Genomic DNA, 11,048 nt, shown 5'->3' with positions numbered 1-11,048 from the left:
TCGTCTGAAGAAAAATGATGCTTGGATTCTATTATGCCAATGCCCAGGACTACACAGACCGACCTTGAGCAAACAATCAAACGCATGTTGGTTCTCTTATGTACATTGTGTTCCAGAAACATCACCAAAGAGCTCAAAAAGGGCTCCAGAAAATGAAAAAGACTGACTCAGGTGCCTACTGATCCTATGCCAAGACCTTCAGCAACTCGTTAATGGGTGAGAAAAATGCCTACTGATCCTATACCAAGATCTTCAGCTAGAGGTTGAAAGGGGTAAAAAATGGGGAACTAGATTGACCGGTTATTGATCTAATGTGCTCAGGCCTGTCTCGTCTTGTGTACTCCAGGATCATCGATGCATCATCGCATCGACATCAGTGTACGAACTCTCTTTTGACGCTCTGCTTTTTTAGCGCTCGGCGTCCTTTTGAGCCTCTTCAACTCATCCATTACCACTTTTTCGACTGTGTCAATTTGATTCAAAAGCTTCTTCTGGGGTGTGAGGAACTCTGAGTCACCAACAGAAGTCTGGTTGGTAATGTCAAGCAATATCTTCGGCACCTTGCCTACAGAAATCGGGCAAGGCTTTTCTGGAACTGCTGGACCAGGGGTATATAGAGAAACATCGTGCTCGAGTGGAGCACGCGTCCGTGGTACAGAAGATTCACCGGTGGTCAGTTCCGTGGCTACTGGAGTATCCACTTGTCGTCCTTCAATCTCTGCCAGCCGAGCCCTTCTCCTTTCATATGCCTGAATTTAGGAGAAGATAGTAGATCAGCCCCCACACAAGTGTGCAGCAAATATAGTGACGTGCTTCTGCAGAGCAGTCAAGCAAAATTCCTGAAGTGATAGTAATTGCATAATGAGGAATAAACTGTGAAATCAAGATACAGAACAACAAGAAAGGAGACTATTGAAGAGAAATACAAGGACGATAAATTAGCCCAAACAGATGTAGAGTTGTGACCATGATATGCAGATTGTAATTACTTCAAGCAACTGGATAAAAAGAAGGGAACAAAGCCTAAGCATAGGTGGTGAGCAGAGCCAAAAAGTTTACCCCCGCTGATTGGTAATGGAAATCAAAATAACCATTTCCAAACGCTTCACAACTACCTTCTCAGTTCTCACCAATCTAGCAAGCCGACACAAATACTGTTAACACTGAATTGCTAATGGCAAAGGCGCTCATAGACGTATATGAAGGCATTCCATTGCCAATTAGCCTAGATTTGCATAATGCTCTGCAGACATGGAGATAAATCATCCAGAGTTTAGATCAGACCAAGCCAAATTTATATGCTCATCCAATACCAATCTAAGCAATTATCCACTCGACTAGCTTGCTGATTGAATTACTGGTTAGTCTATCAATAGAAAGAAACTAGACGTAAAAAGTTAAATGTGAAATGCCACTCAACACCGGAAAACATGCACGAGCCATGCTTAATTCAAGAAACTTAAATCAAACCAAACGCATTAAATGAGCAATTACTGCTCTGAAGAGCAACCTTACCCTCACAACGGTTGTAATGTCGCGCAGCGGCGTCCTCGGGTACCAAGAAGGCAAAACACTGTCCGGACGCCCCCGGCCCCTCCTTGCGCTACCGCCCGGCGGCGTATTCTCTCTTCCCACCAATGGAGTCGCGAACAGATTCCTGCCACCCCCCCTCACGTTTCTTGGAGTCCCCAAAACGCCCCTCCCGACCACCGCACCACCGCGGCCCAATCCCACCGGCGCCCGCTCTCCCACGACTCCGGCTGCTCGCCGCACCACCACGGGTTCGAAGAGATTCGAACTCCGCTCCGGCTCGTCTTCGAGCACTCCGAGTATTCCCGCTCGCCTTCGAGTGTAGACCGCGGCCACATCGACTGCCCTCACCAACCTGTCCCTCGATTCCGCCGGCATCTCGAAGCTCCTCCTATCGAGAGACTGAAAACGACACCATCAGAAGACGAAAACATCGCGCAACAGAAACCGAATCTTTAAAAGCACGCTCGACTCAGCAAGAAACGAGATCCGCCGAAGATCTCAGATGCGAAGTTTTCACGATCCCCCCGCCGCAAGCTAGACGCAGCTGCTCTTCCCCGGAAACCCACATACGAAAAGAGAAAATACCCAGATGGGCAAGCAGCGAAATCTGCCAAGATGAAGCAGGGAACCGAGCAACGCTGAAGAAGAAGAAGAAGAAGAAGGGCGGGGCGGCGAATTACCTTGAGAGAGATGGAACTCGAAAAAGGTCGAGGATGGCATTCGAGGAGGGTTTCGGCTGAAGTGGGTCGCGATTTTGAAGGTGAAATCAGCAGAAAGTTTCGCTCTTTTTCAAATCGGAAATGGGCGGCATGAGAGGAGGAGGGGTTGTTTTCCCAGTTTCGAGCTCCATTTTTTCATTTTTTGGTAATTAAGTTCGAATTTTCAAATTTTTCGCATTTGGGCGGTTCGAGCCGTTTGCGAGCCTTTTCAACTAAAAGAAAGGTGGTTTTCGAGTCTTGAAACCGCACCGCCCCACATGGAAACTGTGAAAAGAAGTCGCCACGAAGGGATTTGGTTCGTCAAATGAAAATGGCTCAATTGTCCTTTCCTTCCATAAGAAATACCAAAAATAAAAGGTAAATTCCGTATAAGAGTAAATGCGAAGAGGGGACATAATGGTTTTTACCATTGCTCAATCGAGAAGCTTTTTTTGGGTAAAAAATCGGGAGCTTAAGGACTTATAGTTTAAATGGATTTGTCGCCCGTGGAATACTTGACACGTTAAATTTGATGTAGCTTTTTTTTTTTTTTTTTTTTTTGGTGACCCAGAACCCCCACGACCGGCGGTCGAAGGGGGTAAACACGGGAGCCGCGTAAGCGGGAGGACCCACCACCCCGGCAACTCACTTAAGACGCCACGCTGCAATCCACCAGCCTCCCTTCAACACGGGCTTCGAACTCGCACCTCCTCGTTGAAACCCGGCCTACCAATGAGCCGTGACCACCACGGCCAGTGGTAAATTTGATGTAGCTTTCGTATAGAATACCTTGGTCATTTGTTGAGCGTTGTTTTTTATTCCTAAATTTCATCGATAACAAGTTTGAGATTTGATTGGAGATTCTTTTCCATGTTGGCCTATCTTCCTAGATCAATGGTTAAGACACAAATGCTTCACATGAACTAGCCGCTTAAAAGAAAAAAATTAAACACCGACTACTCTGTTTTCACCGACATGACAATTAACCGTTGAACACATCACTTGATCTAGCGTCCAATATGGAGATGCAAGAACAAATAAATTCATGAGACTTAGTTGTTCTTTGTCTTTATCAAGAACTATCTTTACTTGATATACTAATTTATTTCCTAATTCAATTCATATTTTGGCTACGAGAAAGACAATTTCATTCTTAATTTTGTATAGTAATATCTAAAGTATCAATCATTGATATGGCTGGAATTCATCAGTATGATAATAAATCAATCAATCAGTTTATTACTTAATTCAAGAGGATTAGGAATAGATGCCTTACTTCACTTTTAGAAAAAGACTTCAAAAATTTGGTTTTCGGTGGATTGAAATTCAATCTTAAAGAAAAAATTGTAGGCCAAAATTTTATTCCAAATAGCAATGAGATTATCTAAGTATAAGGAATTACTTAGGGCGCGTTGGTAACGATTCTGTTCCTATGAGCCGATTCGACTAGAAATGATTATTTTTATTCGTTCCTGAATTGATTCGAGTAAAAAAGCGCGTTTGGTGCTTGTTCAAAATTTTTATTCTAGAATAGAATTGCGTTTGGTACCGTATTAATTGATTATGTTCCAAATTAATTTCTTTTAATTTTTAAAAAAAAATAAATAATTTATTTACTTTTTTTTTACTTTTTTTCTTTTCTTTTTCCTTTTTTTTTATTTTTTTTTTTTTTTTCCCTTTTTCCTATTCTTCTTCTTCATTTGGCCGGTCGCCGGACCGGAAGCCGAACGAGGGCCGATGACGCTCACCGGAGCGTCGCCGCCCTCGGCGAGGTCGGCCTTCGTCGTGCCGGCCAAGCCTCGCCGGCACCGGGCGAGGCTCGCCCGCCCGCCGAGGCTCGGCCTTGCCAGATGCGGCGGGGCCGAGCCTCGGCGGTGGCCAGGCTGGCCTCGCCGGCCTCGGCGAGGCTAGCTTGGCCACCGGCGGGGCCGGGCGAGCCTCGCCGGTGGCCGGGCGAGCCTCACCGGCAGCCAGGCGAGGCTCGCCCAGCCCCGCCAAGTGGCCAGGTTGGCCTCGCCGGTCGGGTGAGGCCGAGCCTCGCCGGTGGCTGGGCTTGCCTCCGCGACCGGTGGCGGACCGCGGCGACCGGCGGCGGACAGCGGCGGGCGATGGCGAACGGCAACCGAGATGTTGAAAGAGAAGAACAAGGGTTTTACCATTTTGATTGTTTTGATTCTTTTCGATTCTCGGACGTAGAATCAATTTTTTTTTATTCTCAAATCTTGTCCAAAATCGTTCCGGGAACAAATTTGTTCCCGAGAACAAAAAAGTTTACCAAACGCGATTCTCGTCCCAAACTGATTCGGGAACAAAAAATCAGAATTCCATCTTGTTTGGCAAGTTGCCAAACAGGCCCTTAATAACAAAGATGGAGGGTCACATGAAGAATTTACACAAAACATGCTTTTCATGGAAAAATATGAACTATATGGTGAATCTAACTAAGATAAAATTCCATAAGAAAATTCAAATTTGTCAATGACAATGGGATACATGATGACTCATAATTATCTAATTTAAAAGAATAGATTGATCAATAAATCATTCAATTCTTTTAAAGGGGCATTTGTTTGAACCCAAAAATGACCAAATTTAGGTTATTATTGACATGTGATAAACTTAGTCAATGAGAGCAGGGTTTGATCATTTATATGTATAATTATCGATAGCTTGAAGAATCAACAACTTGATGATATTAACAAAAAGTGAAATCGACAATCTTGAATGCAACCGTGTAATGGAATAGAGCAAATGCCAATGCAATAGAGTAAAAAAAACGAGTAAGGAAGTCAATGTAACTGTCAATCTTTGTTGATAACTATCAATTGCAGGTTTTAATTAGCCACATCATACTCTTCAAATGAACTCTGTATCCAAACAAACATATATATTATCTTTCAATTCCTGTACTATAATTTTAACTTCCAAACTCCCATTGTTAATTAAATTCCAACATGTTTCTTAACTATAGTTTTTGAATTCGTGTCGTCCGTTAAATTCTAACATATATCCGTATATCCTAAGTGTCTCGTCATACTAAATTCCAACATTGCAACTCTATGTTCTCAGTCTTTGTAATCGATTAAATTTAGACATACTTTATACACGGGTGGCTGTATTATCAAGCTTTGTTGTAGATAAAATTTCGATACAGTTTGTATAGGTATAGTTCCGCTTGAAGTAAAGTTACCGATTCTTTTGTCTACCTGTGAATATTTCTTATAATTGCCATAGAACATGTCTCTTCTAGTAAACGAAAGAATGACTTTCGGTGAAAATATCGCATTGTTAAATCCAACTCAAGCGAAACACCTTCTCATTCTCTTCTTTGAATTTGTCAAGCTCTATCTATATCTCCTATTCTCCCAGAAGAAAATAATTAGTCCAAAGGTAGGACTACCTAATCATACTACACGATCCATTAATCCTCTGCCAAAGATGACAGGAGGATGCTGTAAGAAATTAAACTTAAAACGGTAATGGGGAGTGGACGAGGCACACAAAAACCAGTAGACATTCTTAGTGCCCATGTTAAAGATTTGCATGCTCCCATGGAGGACACCGTGAAGAAGGACGTGATCTCCAAGATAAGCCATTAAAAACCATGTACTAAGGATTCGATCAAACTTGATTGTAAAGGAACTTGCGCGATTCAATCATGTTCTGGTACAGGTCATCCGACACAATTTCAGTGAGACATAATACCACTCAAAAAACCTGGAGTTTCAGTCTCAAGCCTTAATTTCATCAGCTACCCTTTCTCTGCAAAATCGTTTTGCCGTTACACTAAGCGAAGATGAGAATTACCAATGCTAAATAATACAAGAAGGCTACTACATACAAAGGATGGACTTCTAAAGTAAATGTCGATGGTAAGATTATCTTGCCGAAAAGAAATATAATCTGAACGAAGAAGATTAGGAGGACATGCAGCACCCCCCTTTTCCTCTGCCGGCATCCGCATCCTGTCCGGGGACTACAATCTTCGTCCCTTTAAGAAGACCAGGATCTGATTCATCGCTTGCATTAAGGGTCTTCTTGGAAATGATCCGGTATATCTCTGTCAAAACTGTCAGGAATGCGGGTTCAACATTGGTTGCCTCAAGAGCCGATGTCTCCATAAAGAATAAGCTCTCTCTGGGCAAACTCCTGGGCGTCCTCCGTCGGGACAGCCCGTAGGCTGCCCAAGTCAGACTTGTTGCCGACAAGCATGATGACGATATTCTTGTCAGCATGACCTCTCAGTTCCTCCAGCCACCTAGTCATGTGGTCGAAAGATTGGCGCTTGGTCATGTCATATACCAACATTGCCCCAACAGCACCTCTGTAGTATGCACTTGTCACTGCTCGGTACCTGTGGCAGCATAGATCACCAAAAAGCTATGAACAACGAATGACAAATCACTTAAACTACTTGATAAAAAAGTGTCAGGCTGGGGTTATTGCTTCGACAGAGTTCATTATGTTCAATTCGGGACCAAAGGAAACCAGTAGAAGCTCAGAACGGCTCCACGCATAACATGCTAATCTAATGCTAGCGACAGCACAGAGTATCTAAGTCCTAGATGAACTTCACTGGAGAAGTTCAACAAATGCTATGAAAGGCCTTCAGATTCCGTCAGGCTCCTCTTAAGGGGGATCTACCCCTCAATGGTTAATCTTCAATGAATGGATGTAGTAGTAAGGTTTTATCTCACAAAGGCAGATTGAAGACTTGAAGGACTAACTCAATCACATTAATATTCATCCACCAATAAAATAAACATGTCCTGCTGGAAGAATTCTGAGTCAATCAATCTTCGTAATGGTGTACTGCCCTGATTTCTCCCGAGCTTGGAATTGTAATGCTTCTTCCCTACCAACTAAAACTAGAAGGGATGGCAGGGCAATGTTAGTAAGTCAGTGCTCACTTTGGAGATCTCTGTCAATGCTTGACCCTAACTAAAATTGAACTGTAGCGGTAGGAGGTACGGAATTTCTATAGCTTGATTTAGCTGATCCCAAGTTCCAAATGACAGCAGATGAGAAATTGTGGTTTAGGGCAAAAGCAACTGCACATCTGCAACTGGACTAGGAATCACTTTTTGTTCCATGGACAAGCCAATCCAATATAGGCATTGGCATCCACCGACCATCTACATGAAGGAATATCGCTTTAAGGATTATGACCAGAGTACCGAAGGAACATCAAGAGGCAAGTTGATGGATTGTGCTTGGGCAAGTTGGAAATTTCATGGGACAAAATAAAATTGCAACAAAATGTCAATGAAACTGTCAGCTAAAGAGGAAAATGAGATGCACCACCTATGAAATCTTGTAAAGACAATGGACTTATCATAACGAAACCAAACCAAATGCCTGACTGGCAGCCGGAGGCCCAAATCCGGACTTCCGCCAGCAATGCCATAAAACATTCCTCTTAGAGACCACCCATCTTAATTAAGGGAAAAAAGGCCAATGGTCTCTTACATTTATGGGATTTGGACAGAAATTGTAGCACATTTCTCACACCGATGCAGATCGGAGATCACGAGAGTCCTTTCACCGTCCACTCGATCAAAATCATCCCAAAAGGCCAAATCAACAAGTCCCATCACAATCGAATAGCTAGACAACAGGTCGGCAGACTCCAAGGCCACCAGTTACCACCTATAATATGTGCTCTCTCATGTTTCACCAACCCATCACCAAATCCTTTTTCAGCAAGCATAATTTTTCCTCCTGTTCGCTTGCCAATTTTTCCTGTTCTTTCAGGGAAATCAGAGCAAGAACAACGTTCGCTATCCCTATTCATCTTCATGGCCTAAACGTCATCCAGAGGACTACAAACTAGTGAACATTGCTTCGACCCCGGCCAGTGAAAAAATCAGAAACTTTTCTCCAACCCCATCGCCGCCATCTATTCTGGGCTAAAACAATGACCAGCATTTCCAAAGAGGATCCATTAGCACAAAGCAGGACACATCACAGATTTGATGTTTCTTCTAAAGAGGTACGCAAAAGAAAAAAGATTCAAATTTTAGGCAGAGAGAGAGAGAGGTGATGAGTGAATGGTGAAGGAGTCCTCACCGCTCCTGACCCGCGGTGTCCCATATCTGGGCCTTCACCGTCTTGTGATCGATCACGAGCGTCTTCGTCTGGAACTCGACCCCGATGGTGGCCTTCGACTCGACGCTGAACTCGTTCCTGGCGAACCGAGCCAGGAGCTGGGACTTCCCCACCGCGGAGTCCCCTATCAGCACGATCTTGAACACGTAATCGATCTTCTGGTTGTAATCTCCATAAAGATTAGACATTTCTCACCCCGCCGCCGTCGCCTTCGCCGAGAAGGGAATCCTGTGTATTATCGGGAGGAGCTACGAGACCCTAGCCGGAGCGAACCGGACCATCGATCAGGTGCTGATGAGGGTGGCAGCGGATCGGATTTGCTTCCGGGAACGCATCCATCGACCGATTCGATCAGGGATTTTTTCCTGGGTTGATGGGCCTGGGCGAGCTCGCGATGTCGGATGATTCAGAGAGGAGATCGTGGAGGAGGATTGTCTGGTTCGGAATTTGGTCTTGCGATGTGTCGGACATGGGGGAGCTCGAGAGGACACGAAATGGAAGTGCAACAAAGGAAGAGAGAGAGAGAGGGGAGGACCAACGGCCAATGCGGGTCCCTCTTTAACGGTTTCCTCGGCCCGAGAAATGATCGGGTGCGGTGATGTGTACCTGAGTTTCGGATCGGTCAAGGCAGCTAACGGTGTATGATCGGGGCCAGTCGCATTTCCTTGGGGATTCTGGACTTTATGGGGCTCATATCGATACTCAGATTGTACATCGTTTTTCTTTATTCTTTTTCCAACTAAATTGGTTTTAGGGAAAATTCTGAATAAAAGTTTGAACTGCCTTCATTTTCTCAAATAAAAGACCTGAAAAAATATATTAAATAAGGACTCAAAATAGTTATAATTATTTCAAATAAAAACCTAAAGTGACAATAATAGTTTCAAATAAGAGTCTCGATTCGCCGATCACCAACCGACTAAATATTTCAATCGATTAGGGACATTTACATCCAATTACAATTTTAATTTTAAACTATTTTTTATTCTTTTCTTCTTATTTTTTCACTTTTCTTTTTGTTTTTTTACTATGAAAGGGCCAATAATTGCCGACAAACCGAGCACTCGCCGACCGTGAACGAGGCCACCCTTGCTAGATCTGGCAATGGTCAACCTCACTTGAGGCAAACAAGGGCTCAACGACCGGCGAGGGCGGCCTCTACTCACCTAGGGCGAGGGTCGCCCTCTCATCTAGCGAGGCCAACCTCACCAATAGACGCAAGGGCGGCCTCACCTATGGGAAGGTTGCCTTGCCTAGGCAAGATCGTCTCTCTCATTGACCGTTGGCAAGGCGACCCTCAACTAGATTTGGCTAGGGCCAACCTTGTAAATGGCCTCAAGGGCGGCATCTCCCAAGGTGAAGGTCGCCTCATCTAGGCAAGGTGCCCCTCGCCGCATCAAGCGAGGGCCTCACCCATTCTTTCCGATAGCGATGGTGGTCAATCAGCCACCACCAATAAAGGAAAGAAAACCAGAAAATGGGGGAAAAAAGAAAATTAAAAAAGGAAAAAGGAAAAAAAAAAAAAAAAAAAGGTAAATTACTAAAATGCCCATGACCAATTAAAAAATTAAGTCCTTATTAAAACAAACATAATTATTTCAAACTCTTGTTTAAAGTAAAATCTACTCTAAGCCCTCATTTAAAAAAATGATAGTATTTCAAGCCCTTATTGAGAAAATGAAAACATTTCAGGTTTTATGTAGAATTTTTCCTTAGTTTTATGACCGTGATTGAGAATAATGATTGATTATTGATAAGCGAGATGACTTAAATCAATAGCGATGAAGGTGAGTTGTATAACATATGCTTTATAAACCCGTGTAGCAAAGATTGATTGTATTTATGTATCCGATAATATATACTTGATACAACAGATTTGATGAATCACATCTCAAAAACAAGGCCGGAGAATTCAAAGCCATATAAACTCAGAGATTGTCGAAATCTTGACACCATTGATATAGGACCCAAGTTCCCTACCTTACAATAAAGATCATAACAATTTATCACGCTCCACAATCTCGCTTCACACGTTGGGCTAGCAACACTGGCATTTTCGGCTAATCCTTAGGCGAAAATCACAATATTTGGCGTTGTCGCCCAATTTAGTATGGCTTTGTGCGTGGGCAATGTTATTGTTTTCACTTGAACGTACCCTATCGATTCGGAGTAATAATAGCTTAATTGCAAGGCATGAGACTTGGAGCGTGGTGAGTCGTCCTTATCCTAATCGCTTTTTTTGTTTTATTTTTGTCCTTACTATCACGGAGTGTGGTAGATTATTGTAATCCTAATTTTAAACAATGGGACTTGGATCCCACATAGGTGGCACGTGACTTATGTATCAGATTAATATGGCATTAAATACTCTTAGGTCGAGAGTTAGTTTTGGGACGTGATTTCCGTCGTATCCATCCCTTAAAAATAAAATACTAATTTACATAATCAATTATTGGAGGAAAAGTCGCTATATAATTGGACTTCCTATTCATGAAGTCATTCATATTTCCGATAAAGTCTTGTCCCAATCAATATCATGGGGTCCACGGATATAAGGACTGCTAAATTGAGGTCTTTCACGTTCTTCATTTATCAGTAAAGCAAATTTCTCGTCCACATCAATACTGTATCGATACAGGAGCTCCCTAAATTATACATATACCATCAGAAAAGGAAAAACTTATTGTCAAAGGATCTATCATGTTTATA

General features: G+C 43.1%; 1 protein-coding gene and 2 pseudogenes across 1 annotated transcript; 1 reads left to right on the top strand and 2 right to left on the bottom strand.

The window, feature by feature from the left end:
• On the bottom strand, positions 1 to 2,407 carry LOC104445554 (protein POLYCHOME). The gene is made up of 3 exons (XM_010059457.3): positions 2,214 to 2,407; positions 1,516 to 1,932; positions 1 to 749 (listed from the first exon to the last, which is right to left on the bottom strand). Exons 2-3 carry the CDS (start codon positions 1,906 to 1,908, stop codon positions 360 to 362), a joined length of 783 nt encoding a protein of 260 aa, XP_010057759.2. The 5' UTR covers positions 1,909 to 1,932; positions 2,214 to 2,407; the 3' UTR covers positions 1 to 359.
• A 3,701-nt stretch (positions 2,408 to 6,108) lies between these two features.
• Positions 6,109 to 8,800, bottom strand: LOC120295716 (annotated as a pseudogene).
• Positions 8,801 to 9,574: 774 nt separating this feature from the next.
• The window catches only part of LOC120287050, a 10,266-nt pseudogene continuing 8,792 nt past the window's right edge, over positions 9,575 to 11,048 (top strand).

The sequence above is a fragment of the Eucalyptus grandis genome, chromosome 1, assembly GCF_016545825.1.
Source record: "Eucalyptus grandis isolate ANBG69807.140 chromosome 1, ASM1654582v1, whole genome shotgun sequence".
Taxonomy (NCBI): Eukaryota; Viridiplantae; Streptophyta; class Magnoliopsida; order Myrtales; family Myrtaceae; genus Eucalyptus; species Eucalyptus grandis.
The sequence above is the reverse complement of the archived record's forward strand: the minus strand, read 5'-3'. Positions and strand labels throughout refer to the sequence as shown.